Source organism: Oncorhynchus nerka, linkage group LG22 (assembly GCF_034236695.1).
Source record: "Oncorhynchus nerka isolate Pitt River linkage group LG22, Oner_Uvic_2.0, whole genome shotgun sequence".
In the NCBI taxonomy this organism is placed as follows: domain Eukaryota; kingdom Metazoa; phylum Chordata; class Actinopteri; order Salmoniformes; family Salmonidae; genus Oncorhynchus; species Oncorhynchus nerka.
In genome coordinates this window covers 92,313,414-92,330,605 of record NC_088417.1, presented here as the reverse complement: position 1 = coordinate 92,330,605, position 17,192 = coordinate 92,313,414, and the positions used below count along the sequence as shown (strand labels likewise).

At 51.2% G+C, this 17,192-nt stretch overlaps 1 protein-coding gene across 1 annotated transcript in view; it reads right to left on the bottom strand.

Annotated features, from left to right (window-relative positions):
- The window catches only part of LOC115104831 (guanine nucleotide exchange factor subunit RIC1-like), a 99,640-nt gene that overhangs the window by 24,786 nt on the left and 57,662 nt on the right, over positions 1–17,192 (bottom strand). Inside the window, exons 3-10 of the mRNA XM_065007574.1 lie at positions 15,700–15,779; positions 14,271–14,378; positions 13,223–13,365; positions 5,399–5,535; positions 5,209–5,300; positions 4,052–4,140; positions 2,783–2,927; positions 1,058–1,262 (exon numbers count right to left, since the gene is read on the bottom strand). Coding sequence (XP_064863646.1) covers positions 1,058–1,262; positions 2,783–2,927; positions 4,052–4,140; positions 5,209–5,300; positions 5,399–5,535; positions 13,223–13,365; positions 14,271–14,378; positions 15,700–15,779 — 999 coding nt within the window. The remainder of the gene's footprint in view (positions 1–1,057; positions 1,263–2,782; positions 2,928–4,051; positions 4,141–5,208; positions 5,301–5,398; positions 5,536–13,222; positions 13,366–14,270; positions 14,379–15,699; positions 15,780–17,192) is intronic.

The following is a 17,192-nucleotide window of genomic DNA, read 5'->3' as shown; positions in this document are numbered from 1 at the left end:
CAACAACATTGTAGTTACTCCACAATACTAACCTAAATGACAAGAGTGAAAAGGAAGCATGCACACAATACAAATATTCCAAAAACATACATCCTGTTGGCAATAAGACACTAAAGAAATACTGCAAAAAAATGTGGCAAATAAATGAACTTTTTGTCCTGAATAGAAAATTGTTAAATCCAACACAACACTGAGTAACACTTCATATTTTCCAAGCATGATAGTGGCTGCATCACATCATGGATGAGCTCATCATCAGCAAGGACTGGGGATTTTTTTTTAGGATAAAAATACACTGAATGGAGATAAGCACAGGCAAAATCCTAGAGGAAAACCTGGTTCACTCCGCTTTCCACCAGACACTGAGATTAATTCACCTTTCAGAAAGACACAACCTAAAATCAAGGCCAACTCTACACTAGAGTTGCTTACCAAGACAACATTGAATGTTCCTGAGTGGCCTCGTTACAGTTTTGACTTAAAATCGGCATGGAAATCTATGGCAAGACTTGAAAATGGCTGTCTAGCAATGATCAATACCCAACTTGACAGAGCTTGAACATTTTTTGAAAGAATAAATGGGCAAATATTGTACAATCTAGGTGTGCAAAGCTCTTCAAGAGTTATCAGGAAGACTCACAGCTGTAATCACTGTCAAAGGTGATTCTAACATGTATTAACTCAAGGGGTTGAATACTTATATTATTTATTTGTTTTCTATTAATTGTAAAAATAAATATATATACACACATATTTTTCTTCCACTTTGACATTAAAGTATTTTGTGTAGATAGTTACCAATTAAATACATCCATTTTAATACTTGTTTGTAACAACGACATTTGGAAAAAGTCCAGGGGTGTGACTACTTTCTGAGGCACTGTAAGTGGGTGACAGGGTGTGACTACTTTCTGAGGCACTGTAAGTGGGTGACAGGGTGTGACTACTTTCTGAGGCACTGTAAGTGGGTGACAGGGTGTGACTACTTTCTGAGGCACTGTAAGTGGGTGACAGGGTGTGTGTGTGCATGCATATAATGCCATGTCCATAACATCACCGTGCAGGGGTTGACCGTGAGGGCGCTCTTGATGAAGTTGAACTGCAGTATGCCAGCCTGCTGGGTCTGGGGAGGAGCCTCCTCCATGTTCTCTACTAGCTCCGCCTCCTCTCTGCTGGTGATGACCCACAGGTGGTAGCCCTCTGCTCCCCAGCACATTGAGCTGATATTTATAGGGTCCTTTTTAGTGCCGTCTGACCGATACCTGGAGAGAGATAGGAGGGCAGAATAATATGCAAAAATGCACCCTATATGAAGTCAATGAAAGAGTGCCATCTTCAGTCTGTACTGAGGTGTACAGGTCTTGTTTTTGTTGTATGTAAAAACAAGTTTACATTTTTTTTTGCAAATGTATCAAAAATAAAACTGAAATATCATATTAACAGCACCTTTGGGTACCTTTGAGTCTTATTGGGTATGAAGCTACACGCTTGGCACACCTGTATTTGGGGAGTTTCTCCCATTCTTCTCTGCAGATCCTCTCAAGCTCTGTCAGGTTGGACAGAGCTTGAGAGGATTTTTTTCAGATCTCTCCAGAGATGTTTGATTGGGTTTAAGTCTGGGCTTTATCCTGTTGGAAGGTGAACCTTCGCCCCAGTCTGAGGTCCTGAGTGCTCTGGAGCAGGTTTTCATCATGGATCTCTCTGTACTTTGCTCAGCTGATCTTTCCCTGGATTCTGACTAGTCTCCCAGTTCCTGTCACTGAAAAACATCCCCACAGCATAATGCTGCCACCACCATGCTTCACCGTATGGATGGTATTGGCCAGGTGATGAGCGGTGCCTGGCTTCCTCCAGACGTGAAGCTTTGCATTCAGGCCAAAGAGTTCAATCTTGGTTTCATCAGACCAGAGAATCCTGGTTCTCATGGTCTGAGAATCTTTAGGTGACTTTTACTGAGAAGTGGCTTCTGTCTGGCCACTCTACCATAAAGGCCTGATTGGTGGAGTGCTGCAGAGATAGTTGTCCTTCTGGAAAGTTCTCCCATCTCCACAGAGGAACTCTTTAGCTCTGTCAGAGTGACCATCTGGTTCTTGGTCACCTCCCTGACCAAGGCCCTTCTCCCTCGATTGCTCAGTTTGGCCAGGTGGCCAGCTCTAGGAGGAGTCTTGGTGGTTTCAAACTTCTTCCATTTAACAATGATGGAGGCCACTGTTCTTGGGGACTTTCAATGCTGCAGAAATGTTTTGGTAACCTTCCTCAGATGTGTGCCTCGACACAATGTTTTTGCTCTGACACTATCAATTGTAGGACCTTATATAGACAGTTATGTGCCTTTCCAAATCATGTCCAATCAATTGAATTTACCTCAGGTGGACTCCAATCAAGTTGTAGAAACATCAAGGATGATCAACGGAAACAGGATGCACCTGAGCTCAATTTCAAGTCTCTTCGCAAAGAGTCTGAATACTTATGAAAATGATCGGTTTTTATTTTTAATACATTTGCGGGAAAAAACTTTTCGCTTTGTCATTATGGGGTATTGTGTGGAGATTGATTATGTTTAATCCATTTTAGAATAAGGTTGTAATTTAACAAAATGTGAATAATGTGAAGGGGTCTGAATACTTTCTGAATGCACTGTGTACATCTGCCTTCTACATTACCAAAGCTTTTATAAATGTGGGAGAAAAATTCCCTTTCGAAGGCAAATAAAGTTGCGTCTATATCCATCTAGAACTGTGCAGCTGACTGAACTGCAGAGGTAATTGTGATCATCACTCACGCAAAGTCCTCCCCCAGGGTACAGATGAGGTGGGCTCCGAACACACTCCACAGAGACAGTCCCCCGCACTCCCAGGTCACCATGGCAACACTGTAGTCAGGGGACCAGCGGATCAGCTTCACCGCGCCTGTCTTGTTACACACGTCTGAGGAGGAGGAGGAGGAGGAACGGACGACAGATCAGACAATAATATTTTCTGTAACATGGAGGGTTTGTTACATATCCTTTTAAACCAAAACATAACTGTTCCTCGAACTATTCTCATGATTGTTTTCCAGCCGAACTTTCCAGCAACAGTTCTAGACCACATGAAAGAGGGATGAGACTACACGGCTTGTTTCACCACTTGTTGACAGAGATAGGTTGCAGGATCTCCCATGATGAAAACAGAGCTCAGGTTTATAGGATTTCACACTGTACTCTCATTTTATACCATTCACTTCCACGAGGGGGCAGACACATACCATAACATGTAATCAACGGATTCTGTCTCATACATAGCCTGTGTTGAGGGGAACTAAACACCACTTGCACTTGCCAGTCGAAATCAAAACATAACCACTATTTACAATAAAAACAATGTGAGACTAGAGAGTAGTAGTTTGTATAAAAGGTACATGTGTCAGGTGGTACCGGGGCAGTGTGTTTAGGGGGTTGTGCTTCCCGGGGCAGTGTGTTTAGGGGTTGTGCTTTCCGGGGCAGTGTGTTTAGGGGTTGTGCTTTCCGGGGCAGTGTGTTTAGGGGGTTGTGTTTAGGGGTTGTGCTTCCGGGGCAGTGTGTTTAGGGGGTTGTGTTTAGGGGTTGTGTTTAGGGGTTGTGCTTCCCGGAGCAGTGTGTTTAGGGGTTGTACGTACCGGGGCAGTGTGTTTAGGGGTTGTACGTACCGGGCAGTGTGTTTAGGGGGTTGTACCTACCGGGGCAGTGTGTTTAGGGGTTGTGCTTCCCGGGGCAGTGTGTTTAGGGGTTGTACGTACCGGGGTAGTGTGTTTAGGGGTTGTACGTATCGGGGCAGTGTGTTTAGGGGTTGTACGTACCGGGGCAGTGTGTTTAGGGGGTACCAGGGTAGTGTGTTTAGGGGGTTGCACCGGGTAGTGTGTTTAGGGGTTGTACGTACCGGGGTAGTGTGTTTAGGGGGTTGTACGTACCGGGGTAGTGTGTTTAGGGGGTTGTACGTACCGGGGCAGTGTGTTTAGGGGGTTGTACGTACCGGGGCAGTGTGTTTAGGGGGTTGTACGTACCGGGGTAGTGTGTTTAGGGGGTTGTACGTACCGGGGTAGTGTTTAGGAGTGAGCTCCAGCTTGTGGGAGAGCTGCATGGACCCTGTAGTGGTATCGATACTGTATACCAACACTGAGCCACTGGAACACAGACAGAAACACGGTCAGTGGATTCAATACATCATTCAATACAATTAGCCTACATTTCCTGACTGACAAACAACTGCTGAAATAAGGCAACGTGAGGATTCAATAAATATTTAGATGAAAGGTTGGAGATTCAAATCACTGCCATCTACTGTCGGTCACTCAGGCCATCTACTGTCTGCCACTCAGGCCATCTACTGTCTGCCACTCAGGCCATCTACTGTCTGCCACTCAGGCCATCTACTGTCGGTCACTCAGGCCATCTACTGTCTGCCACTCAGGCCATCTACTGTCTGCCACTCAGGCCATCTACTGTCTGCCACTCAGGCCATCTACTGTCTGCCACTCAGGCCATCTACTGTCGGTCACTCAGGCCATCTACTGTCTGCCACTCAGGCCATCTACTGTCTGCCACTCAGGCCATCTACTGTCTGCCACTCAGGCCATCTACTGTCTGCCACTCAGGCCATCTACTGTCTGCCACTCAGGCCATCTACTGTCTGCCACTCAGGCCATCTACTGTCTGCCACTCAGGCCATCTACTGTCTGCCACTCAGGCCATCTACTGTCTGCCACTCAGGCCATCTACTGTCTGTCACTCAGGCCATCTAGCCATCTACTGTCTGCCACTCAGGCCATCTACTGTCTGCCACTCAGGCCATCTACTGTCTGCCACTCAGGCCATCTACTGTCTGCCACTCAGGCCATCTACTGTCTGCCACTCAGGCCATCTACTGTCTGCCACTCAGGCCATCTACTGTCTGCCACTCAGGCCATCTACTGTCGGTCACTCAGGTTCTCTCGGTCTCCTGCTGACCTCAGTATCACCACAGGCCTCTATAAACCCTGCATTAGTGGAATGTTAATTACACAATCAAGAGATGCAGAGTCACACTGTTCAGCCAGCCAGCCAGTCAACCAGCCAGCCAGCCAGCCAGCCAGCCAACCAGCCAGGTGTCAATGTGTGAGAGATTAAAAATAGTCCAGACAGTCCTGCCAAGCTGGCAGATTGCCATCTGAGGACTTGTCAAGCACCACCAAGGCCAAAAGATCTACACGTACCTGGCACAGCCAAAGGTCACCAGTCTGTACTTATTGTTGACAGCCACACACGGGCCGTCTGTTACATCTGCTGCCCAGACGCGCTGCAGCTGCTGTAAAAGAGGACAGTCAGATCACCGCTTTTCCACTGGCACACCTCTGCCTTTCACTTTCTTTCCCACACACACACACACACAGACACAGTTCTTACATCTGCAGTGATCCTGTTGGCTAGAGGAGTGATGAACCCCAGCCTGCCATCATCAAGCACCACAGCAAAGCCATCCAGTGTCACACAGTAGGTCATGTCTCTGATGTACACCCCCTTCAGGTCCAGACACAGACCACCTGCAGAGACACACACATAAACAAACCCAGACTTAGAACACACGAACCACAACGAGGGGGGCTGACAGTGTCTAAACCACAACAGGCCAGTGCCTAAACCACAAATAGGGGGCTGACAGTGCCTAAACCACAACAACGGGGGGGGGGGGGGGGGGGGTCTGACAGTGCCTAAACCACAACGGGGGTCTGACAGTGCCTAAACCACAACGGAGGGGTCTGACAGTGCCTAAACCACAACGGGGGGTCTGACAGTGCCTAAACCACAACGGGGGGTCTGACAGTGCCTAAACCACCGGGGGTCTGCCAGTGCCTAAACCACAACAGGGGGTCTGACAGGCCCTAAAAATAGTGCCTAAAAAGCACAACGGGGGGGTCTGACAGTGCCTAAACCACACGCTGGCAGATGACAGTGCCTAAAGCACACGAGGGGGTCTGACAGTGGACCGAGGGGGCTGACAGTCTAAACCACAACACCAATCACAGTGCCTAAAGCACAACGGGGGGTCTGACAGTGCCTAAAGCACAACGGGGTCTGACAGTGCCTAAAGCACAACGGGGGGGTCTGACAGTGTCTAAAGCAAAGTCTGACAGTGTCAGCACAACGAGGGGGTCTGACAGTGCCTAAACCACAACGGGGGTCTGATAGTGCCTAAACCACAACGGGGGTCTGACAGTGCCTAAACCACACGGGGGGTCTGACAGTGCCTAAAGCACAACGAGGGGGGCTGACAGTGCCTAAACCACAATGAGGGGGCTGTGCCTAAAGCACAACGGGGGTCTGACAGTGCCTAAAGCACAACAGGGGGGTCTGACAGTGCCTGTCTGACAGCCACAACGGGGGTCTGACAGTGCCTAAACCACAACGGGGGGTCTGACAGTGTCTAAACCACAACGAGGGGGCTGACAGTGTCTAAACCACAACATCTGCAGTCCCTAAACCCAGACAGTCCCCTGCAACGGGGGGTCTGACAGTCCCTAAACCACAACGGGGGGGTCTGTCAGTGACGGGGGGTCTGACAGTGCCTAAACCACAACGGGGGGTCTGACAGTGCCTAAACCACACTGGCTAAACACGGGGGGTCTGACAGTGCCTAAACCACACGAGGGGGGCTGACAGTTCCCACACGGGGGGGTCACACACCACAGACACAGTGCCTAAAACCACAATGGGGGGGTCTGACAGTGCCTAAACCACAACATCTGCAGTGCCTGTTGGCACAATCCAGTGCCTAAACCACGAGGGGGCCTGACAGTGCCTAAAGCACAAGCAGGGGGGCCACAGTGCCTAAAGCACAACGGGGGTCTGACAGTGCCTAAAGCACACGGGGGGCTGACAGTGTCTGACACGGGGGGGGTCTGACAGTGTCAGTGCACACAAGGGGTCAGTGTCTAAAGCACAACGAGGGGGCTGACAGTGTCTAAAGCACAACAGGGGGTCTCAGTGTCTAAAGCACAACAGGGGTCTGACAGTGCCTAAACCACAACGGGGGTCTGACAGTGCCAAACCACAACGGGGGTCTGACAGTGTCTAAAGCACAGTAGGGGGGCTGACAGTGCCTAAAGCAAACGGGGGTCTGACAGTTAAACACAACGGGGGGTCTGACAGTGCCTAAACCACAACGGGGGGGGGGGGTCTGACAGTGCCTGACGGGGGGTCTGACAGTGCCTAAACCACAACGGGGGGTCTGACAGTGCCTAAACCACAAGGGGGTCTGACAGTGTCTAAACCACAACGAGGGGGGCTGACAGTGTCTAAACCTAAACCACAACCACAACGGGGGTCTGACAGTGTCTAAACCACAACGGGGGGTCTGACAGTGCCTAAACCACAACGGGGGGTCTGGTCCCTAAACCACAACGAGGGGGGCTGACAGTGTCTAAAGCACTGACAGTGCCTAAACCACAACGGGGGTCTGACAGTGCCTAAACCACAACGGGGGGTCTGACAGTGCCTAAACCACAACGGGGGGTCTGACAGTGCCTAAAGCACAAGGGGGCTGACAGTGCCTAAACCACAGGGGGTCTGACAGCTGCAGTGTCTAAAACCAGTGCCTAAAGCACAACGGGGGGTCTGACAGTGCCTAAAGCACAACGGGGGGGGGTCTGACAGTGTCTAAAGCACAAGGGGGCTGACAGTGTCTAAAGCACAACGAGGGGGCTGACAGTGTCTAAAGCACAACGAGGGGGTCTGACAGTGCCTAAACCACAACGGGGGGTCTGACAGTGCCTAAAGCACCTAAACCACAACGGGGGGTCTGACAGTGCCTAAACCACAACGGGGGGTCTGACAGTGTCTAAACCACAACGAGGGGGCTGACAGTGTCTAAACCACAACGGGGGGTTTGACAGTCCCTAAACCACAACGGGGGGTCTGAAGTCCCTAAACCACAACGGGGGTCTGACAGTCCCTAAACCACAACGGGGGGTTCTGTCAGTGCCTAAACCACAACGGGGGGTCTGACAGTGCCTAAAGCACAACGAGGGGGTCTGACAGTGCCTAAACCACAACGAGGGGGCTGACAGTGTCTAGCACAACGAGGGGGGGTCTGACAGTGCCTAAACCACAACGGGGGGGGTCTGACAGTGCCTAAACCACAACGGGGGGTCTGACAGTGCCTAAAGCACAACGGGGGGTCTGACAGTGCCTAAACCACGAGGGGGCTGACAGTGCCTAAAGCACAAAGTGCCTAAACCGGGGTCTGACAGTGCCTAAAGCACAACGGGGTCTGACAGTGCCTGCACAACGGGGGGGGTCTGACAGTGTCTAAAGCACAACGGGGGGTCTGACAGTGTCTAAAGCACAACGAGGGGGCTGACAGTGTCTAAAGCACAACGAGGGGGTCTGACAGTGTCTAAAGCACAACGAGGGGGTCTGACAGTGCCTAAACCACAACGGGGGGTCTGACAGTGCCTAAACCACAACGGGGGGGGTCTGACAGTGCCTAAAGCACAACGAGGGGGGGCTGACAGTGCCTAAAGCACAACGGGGGTCTGACAGTGCCTAAAGCACAACGGGGGTCTGACAGTGCCTAAACCACAACGGGGGGAGGGGGTCTGACAGTGCCTAAAGCACAACGGGGGGTCTGACAGTGCCTAAACCACAACGGGGGGTCTGACAGTGCCTAAACCACAACGGGGGGTCTGACAGTGCCTAAACCACAACGAGGGGGGCTGACAGTGCCTAAACCACAACGGGGGGTCTGACAGTGTCTAAACCACAACGAGGGGGTCTGACAGTGCCTAAACCACAACGGGGGGTCTGACAGTCCCTAAACCACAACGGGGGGTCTGACAGTGCCTAAACCACAACGAGGGGGCTGACAGTGTCTAAAGCACAACGGGGGGTCTGACAGTGACAAGTGCCTAAACCACACGGGGGGGTCTGACAGTGGGGGGTCTGACAGTGCCTAAACCACAACGAGGGGGCTGACAGTGTCTAAACCACAACGAGGGGGCTGACAGTGCCTAAAGCACAACGAGGGGGGTCTGACAGTGCCTAAAGCACAACGGGGGGTCTGACAGTGCCTAAAGCACAACGGGGACAGTCTGACAGTGTCTAAAGCACAACGAGGGGGGCTGACAGTGTCTAAAGCACAACGAGGGGTCTGACAGTGTCTAAAGCACAACGAGGGGGTCTGACAGTGCCTAAACCACAACGGGGGGTCTGACAGCCTGTCCTAAACCACAACGTGGGGGTCTGACAGTGCCTAAAGCACAACGAGGGGGCTGACAGTGCCTAAAGCACAACGGGGTCTGACAGTGCCTAAAGCACAACGGGGGTCTGACAGTGCCTCTGACAGTGCCTAAACCACAACGGGGTCTGACAGTGCCTAAACCACAACGGGGGGTCTGACAGTGTCTAAACCACAACGAGGGGGCTGACAGTGTCTAAACCACAACGGGGGTCTGACAGTGTCTAAACCACAACGAGGGGGTCTGACAGTAAACCACAACGGGGGGTCTGACAGTCCCTAAACCACAACGGGGGGTCTGACAGTCCCTAAACCACAACGGGGGGGGTCTGACAGTCCCTAAACCACAACGGGGGTCTGACAGTGCCTAAACCACAAGGGGGTCTGACAGTGTCTAAACCACAGGGGGGTCTGGTCTGACAGTGCCTAAACCACAACGGGGGTCTGGTCTGACAGTGCCTAAACCACAACGGGGGGTCTGACAGTGCCTAAACCACAATGAGGGGGGCTGACAGTGTCTAAAGCACAACAGGGGGGTCTGGGGGGCTGACAGTGCCTAAACCACAACGAGGGGGTCTGACAGTGGGGGTCTGACAGTGCCTAAAGCACAACGGGGGTCTGACAGTGCCTAAACCACGAGGGGGGCTGACAGTGCCTAAAGCACAACGAGGGGGCTGACAGTGCCTAAAGCACAACGGGGGTCTGACAGTGCCTAAAGCACAACGGGGGGTCTGACAGTGTCTAAAGCACAACGGGGGGTCTGACAGTGTCTAAAGCACAACGAGGGGGCTGACAGTGTCTAAAGCACAACACAGGGGGTCTGACAGTGTCTAAAGCACAACGAGGGGGTCTGACAGTGCCTAAACCACAACGGGGGGTCTGACAGTGCCTAAACCACAACGGGGGGTCTGACAGTGCCTAAAGCACAACGAGGGGGCTGACAGTGCCTAAAGCACAACGGGGGGTCTGACAGTGCCTAAAGCACAACGGGGGTCTGACAGTGCCTAAACCACAACGGGGGGGGGGGGTCTGACAGTGCCTAAACCACAACGGGGGGTCTGACAGTGCCTAAACCACAACGGGGGTCTGACAGTGCCTAAACCACAACGGGGGGTCTGACAGTGTCTAAACCACAACGAGGGGGCTGACAGTGTCTAAACCACAACGGGGGGTCTGACAGTGTCTAAACCACAACGAGGGGGTCTGACAGTCCCTAAACCACAACGGGGGGTCTGACAGTCCCTAAACCACAACGGGGGGTCTGACAGTCCCTAAACCACAACGAGGGGGCTGACAGTGTCTAAAGCACAACGGGGGTCTGACAGTGCCTAAACCACAACGGGGGTCTGACAGTGCCTAAACCACAACGGGGGTCTGACAGTGCCTAAACCAAACGGGGGTCCAGTGCCTAAAACAACGAGGGGGTCTGACAGTGCCTAAACCACAACGAGGGGGGCTGACAGTGCCTAAAGCACAACGAGGGGGCTGACAGTGCCTAAAGCACAACGGGGGTCTGACAGTGCCTAAAGCACAACGGGGGGGTCTGACAGTGTCTAAAGCACAACGGGGGGTCTGACAGTGTCTAAAACAACGAGCAGTGTCAACGAGGGGTCTGACAGTGTCTAAAGCACAACGGGGGGTCTGACAGTGCCTAAACCACAACTGACAGTGGGGTCTGACAGTGCCTAAACCACAACGGGGGGTCTGACAGTGCCTAAAGCACAACGGGGGGCTGACAGTGCCTAAACCACAATGAGGGGGCTGACAGTGCCTAAAGCACAACGAGGGGGCTGACAGTGCCTAAAGCACAACGGGGGTCTGACAGTGCCTAAAGCACAACGGGGGGGGTCTGACAGTGCCTAAACCACAACGGGGGTCTGACAGTGCCTAAACCACAACGGGGGGTCTGACAGTGCCTAAACCACAACGAGGGGGTCTGACAGTGTCTAAACCACAACGGGGGGCTGACAGTGTCTAAACCACAACGGGGGGGACAGTGTCTGACAGTGTCTAAACCACAACGAGGGGGTCTGACAGTCCCTAAACCACAACGGGGGGTCTGACAGTCCCTAAACCACAACGGGGGGTCTGACAGTCCCTAAACCACAACGGGGGGTCTGACAGTCCCTAAACCACAACGGGGGGTCTGACAGTGCCTAAACCACAACGGGGGGTCTGACAGTGCCTAAACCACAACGGGGGGTCTGACAGTGCCTAAACCACAACGGGGGTCTGACAGTGCCTAAACCACAACGAGGGGGGCTGACAGTGCCTAAACACACGAGGGGGGCTGACAGTGCCTAAACCCACGAGGGGGCTGACAGTGCCTAAAGCACAACGAGGGGGGGCTGACAGTGCCTAAAGCACAACGGGGGGTCTGACAGTGCCTAAAGCACAACGGGGGGGTCTGACAGTGTCTAAAGCACAACGGGAGGGGGTCTGACAGTGTCTAAAGCACAACGAGGGGGCTGACAGTGTCTAAAGCACAACGAGGGGGTCTGACAGTGTCTAAAGCACAACGAGGGGGTCTGACAGTGCCTAAACCACAACGGGGAGGTCTGACAGTGCCTAAACCACAACGGGGGTATGACAGTGCCTAAACCACAACGGGGGGTCTGACAGTGCCTAAAGCACAACGAGGGGGCTGACAGTGCCTAAACCACAATGAGGGGGCTGACAGTGTCTAAAGCACAACGAGGGGGCTGACAGTGCCTAAAGCACAACGGGGGGTCTGACAGTGCCTAAAGCACAACGGGGGGTCTGACAGTGCCTAAACCACAACGGGGGGTCTGACAGTGCCTAAACCACAACGGGGTCTGACAGTGCCTAAACCACAACGGGGGGGTCTGACAGTGTCTAAACCACAACGGGGGGCTGACAGTGTCTAAACCACAACGAGGGGGTCTGACAGTCCCTAAACCACAACGGGGGGTCTGACAGTCCCTAAACCACAACGGGGGGTCTGACAGTCCCTAAACCACAACGGGGGGTCTGACAGTCCCTAAACCACAACGAGGGGGTCTGACAGTCCCTAAACCACAACGGGGGGTCTGACAGTGTCTAAACCACAACGGGGGGTCTGACAGTCCCTAAACCACAACGGGGGGGTCTGACAGTGTCTAAACCACAACGGGGGGGCTGACAGTGCCTAAACCACAACGAGGTGGTCTGACAGTGCCTAAACCACAACGAGGGGGCTGACAGTGTCTAAAGGTGGTCCACAACGAGGGGGTCTGACAGTGCCTAAACCACAACGAGGGGGGCTGACAGTGTCTAAACCACAACGGGGGGGGTCTGACAGTGCCTAAACCACAACGAGGGGGGCTGACAGTGTCTAAACCACAACGAGGGGGCTTTATCTAAAACACATGGATAGATGGATGTAGGTCCAGATCATTATGTAAACATGGCTGTATATGGTGGAGCTTACAGGGACTGGTAGGGCTAAGGGCAGACTGTAGGTGAGGTGGGGAGAGGATGGTATAGTGATTGGGACTGACCTCTGGCAGACTGTAGGTGGGGTGGGGAGAGGATGGTATAGTGACTGGGACTGACCTCTGGCAGACTGTAGGTGAGGTGGGGAGAGGATGGTATAGTGATTGGGACTGACCTCTGGCAGACTGTAGGTGAGGTGGGGATAGGATGGTATAGTGATTGGGACTGACCTCTGGCAGACTGTAGGTGGGGTGGGGAGAGGATGGTATAGTGATTGGGACTGACCTCTGGCAGACTGTAGGTGGGGTGGGGAGAGGATGGTATAGTGATTGGGACTGACCTCTGGCAGACTGTAGGTGAGATGGGGAGAGGATGCTATAGTGATTGGGACTGACCTCTGGCAGACTGTAGGTGAGGTGGGGAGAGGATGCTATAATGATTGGGACTGACCTCTGGCAGACTGTAGGTGGGGTGGGGAGAGGATGCTATAGTGATTGGGACTGACCTCTGGCAGACTGTAGGTGGGGTGGGGAGAGGATGCTATAGTGATTGGGACTGACCTCTGGCAGACTGTAGGTCCAGGGAGAAAGGGACACTACAGAGACTGATGGCCTTCCTGCCGTTGCTGACTCCATTCCAGTGGAGGACGTGGAGGTAGCCATCAGCAGTAGACACCAATAGATCCTCCTGAAGAGACTGCATGCTGAAGGGACAGAAAAGAGGACAAGGAGAAAGAGAGCGGCCAATAAATTAGGACGGAGTAGAAAATAAAGAGTTTTGTGACAAAGTTTAAGAAGTTGAATGAAAGAAGAACGGATAAAAGGAGGAGGATGAAAATATATATGTTTTAAAAGAGTGAGAATGCAGAGAGAGAGAGACAGAGAGAGACAGAGAGAGATGAGTGTTCCTCCTGGGGAGCTGCAGAGGGACCAGGATGGAATGTGCAGTGTACTCAGATGGTGTGTGAGTACTGAGGAGTACCCTGTAGCCCAGTCTCAGTAATCTGAATGTGGTCTGGCCAGAACACTTCATCTCTCCAGAGGAGAATAGGCCAGAAATACTGGAGAATAAGGCTTTTGAATCCAACAGGACACTACTGGGGCTTAGCTTCTCTCCTCAATTCACCCCAGGCAAGCAGCCCGGAAGTCAGGCTACTGGAAGGACACACACACAGGAAAAGCAAAGAGCAATAAAACCTTAATGTCCTACTGTAGAGTCCACAGGGACTAGACCAGGAATGTGCAAAGCCGAACCCACGTTTTTATATCATTTGCAGAAGACACAAATTGGTTTGGGAAGAAAAGTAGGAAATCTTTTCAGCACAGAAATGTACACAGTGGCTGAAGTACCAAGCACCAGTCCAGAATGGGAAAACTAACTAGACTTATAATGGCCAACAACTACACCAGTGTTAACTTTCAAACTAAACACACTTCAGTGTCCAGTTGGTGTTTGAGTGTGAGTTGTGTGTAGATGTGTATGTGCACGCATTTATGTGTGTAGGTAGGTGTGTATGTATGTATGTATGTATGTGTGTGCGTGTGTGTGAGTATGTATGTATGTGTGTGCGTGTGAGTATGTATGTGCGAGAGAGAGAGAGACAGGTACCTGGTAATGGGAGCCTCCAGGTCTATGGGTCTCTTCATCTCCAGGCTGAGAGCGGGGGCACACTGCTCCTCTTTATAACCTGGGGTGACCTTAACACCACGACTCCCTCTGTAAACACACACACAATGAGGACGTGTATGTGGCAGAGGTAATGAGGGCACATAGGGTTCATGGATCTGATTTATCCAATTCACTCTACCTTATCAAGTCTAAAATCAACAGGGGGAAAAGGCTGGGTTAGTCAAACAATAGCACTACAGGATCTAGGCACAAACGAGGCCAAACCGCAGCCGGCACAGTGATGCCTGTGTTTAGTACATCTGCCTCCTTCCTCATCAAGTCCAGACTTGGTCCAGATTCCCTGACAATGCTTTGATGTGGTGACTGGTAGCACAGAGTGGAACAGAGGTTTTGTGAGGGGGAGTAGGTGGGTCTGTGTGTGTGTACAGGCATGTCCTCATTGGAACTCTCACAATCTTTCATAAAGGCTGAGTGACGCTGTTTTGCTGGTATCACCCTGATCAGCCTGAGGGAGTTAAACCTCCCTCCACAGTTAAACCTCCTCTGTATGGCTTGTTTGGCCAAAATCTCAGCTACTTCATAAATACTCTACTTCATGGCTTCATAAATATTCTACTGTACTTCATGGCTGTATTGGTTTATGTGCATGTGAGATAGTGGTCTAGGTCTGATATGAACCACATATACGGGCTAACTGAAGGCCTGTGGCCAAAAAAAGACCAGAGTCTCAGAGGCTGAGAGAAGCCCTTTGGTTCTGTGACTGCAGAACTGAAAATGACTGCATGTAAGGTAACACACCTCGCATCCAGCTGTTGATGCGAAATGGGCTTCATAAATAAATGTGATTCATTGACTGGACTCGCTGTGGAGATCTGAGTTCTGTCAGAGAGCAGAGAGAGCTGGCCGGCTGAAAAGCCTCTCTTCCACTGTGTTGACACACGCACCCAAACACCCATTCACCCACGCAGCCCTGCTATAACAGCCCAAGACTGGCGAGGAACACACTGTGCTGTACAGTCAGTCATCCACAGCATTCACTGTTCATGGAATTAGTCCAGACATTCGCCAAGGCCTTCAACATGCAATGATGTCCTAAACTACAGTACAACCTATCCCTCAGGCCTCCTGACTGGTACACTAATTATCATAGCATGTAGACAGGAGCTACAGTGGGGTTTGTCTATGCTGTGAGTGAATGAATGAATACAACCACCTTTGCAGTTCAACAACTGACATCTATGAGTGAGCATTGTAGAACTTCATTCTTTTAACATTTAGTCCCTGCCTCCCACAGCAGGTTCCTGACCTGCTGCAGTTGACCTTGGTTATTCTATTTTGAACTTCAATCTTTGACCCTGAAGAAAGCGAGTGGGTGGAGAGGACAATAAATACATATTTATGTACTCACTTGGAATAGACGGGTTCATAAAGATACTTGTCCTCTCCTCCTCCCACCACGTCAAACAGGAGGATGTAGCCATTGGCAGCCTGCAGAGAAAGGAGAGGAGAGGAGGAGAGAGAGAGGAGAGGAAGGAAGAGAGAGAGAGAGGAAGGAAGAGAAGAGAGAGAGGAAGGAAGAGAAGAGAGAGAGGAAGGAAGAGAAGAGAGAGAGGAAGGAAGAGAAAGAGAGAGGAAGGAAGAGAAGAGAGAGAGGAAGGAAGAGAAGAGAAAGAGAAAGGAAGAAGAAAGAGAGAGAGGAAGGAAGAGAAGAGAGAGAGGAAGGAAGAGAAAGAGAGAGAGGAAGGAAGAGAAGAGAGAGAGGAAGGAAGAGAAGAGAGAGAGGAAGGAAGAGAAGAGAGAGAGGAAGGAAGAGAAGAGAAGAGAGAGGAAGGAAGAGAAGAGAGAGGAAGGAAGAGAAGAGAGAGGAAGGAAGAGAAGAGAGAGGAAGGAAGAGAAGAGAGAGAGGAAGGAAGAGAAGAGAGAAGGAAGAGAAGAGAAAGAGAGAGAGGAAGGAAGAGAAGAGAAAGAGAGAGAGGAAGGAAGAGAAGAGAAGAGAGAGAGGAAGGAAGAGAAGAGAGAGAGGAAAGAAGAAGAGAGAGAGAGGAAGGAAGAGAAGAGAGAGGAAGGAAGAGAAGAGAAAGAGAGAGAGGAAAGAAGAGAAGAGAGAGAGGAAGGAAGAGAAAGAGAGAGAAGAGAGGAGAGGAAGAGAAGAGAAGAGAAGAGAGAGGAAGGAAGAGAAGAGAGAGAGGAAGGAAGAGAAAGAGAGAGAGGAAGGAAGAGAAGAGAGAGAGAAGGAAGAGAAGAGAGAGAGAGGAAGGAAGAGAAGAGAGAAGAGAGAGAGGAAGGAAGAGAGAGAGAGAGGAAGGAAGAGAAGAGAGAGAGAGAAGGAAGAGAGAGAGAAGAGGAGAGAAGAGAGAGAAGGAAGAGAGAGAGAAGGAAGAAGAAGAGAAGAGAGAGAGGAAGGAAAGAAGAGAGAGAGGAAGGAAGAGAAGAGAGAGAAAGAAGAGAAGGAAGAGGAAGAGAAGAGAAGGAGAGGAAGAGAAGAGAGAGGAAGGAAGAGAAGAGAGAGAGAGAGAAGGAAGGAAGAGAAGAGAGAGAGAGGAAGGAAGAGAAGAGAGAGAGGAAGGAGAGAAGAGAGAGAGGAAGGAAGAGAGAGAGAGAGGAAGAAGAGAAGAGAGAGAGGAAGGAAGAGAAGAGAGAGAAGGAAGAAGAGAGAGAGAGAGGAAGGAAGAGAAGAGAGAGAGGAAGGAAGAGAGAAGAGAAGAGAAGAGAGAGAGAGGAAGGAAGAGAAGAGAAAGAGAAGGAAGAGAAGAGAAAGGAAGAGAAGAGAAAGAGAGAGAGGAAGAGAAGAGAGAGAGAGGAAGGAAGAGAAGAGAGAGGAGAGGAAGGAAGAGAAGAGAGAGAGGAAGGAAGAGAAGAGAGAGAGGAAGGAAGAGAAGAGAGAGGAAGGAAGAGAAGAGA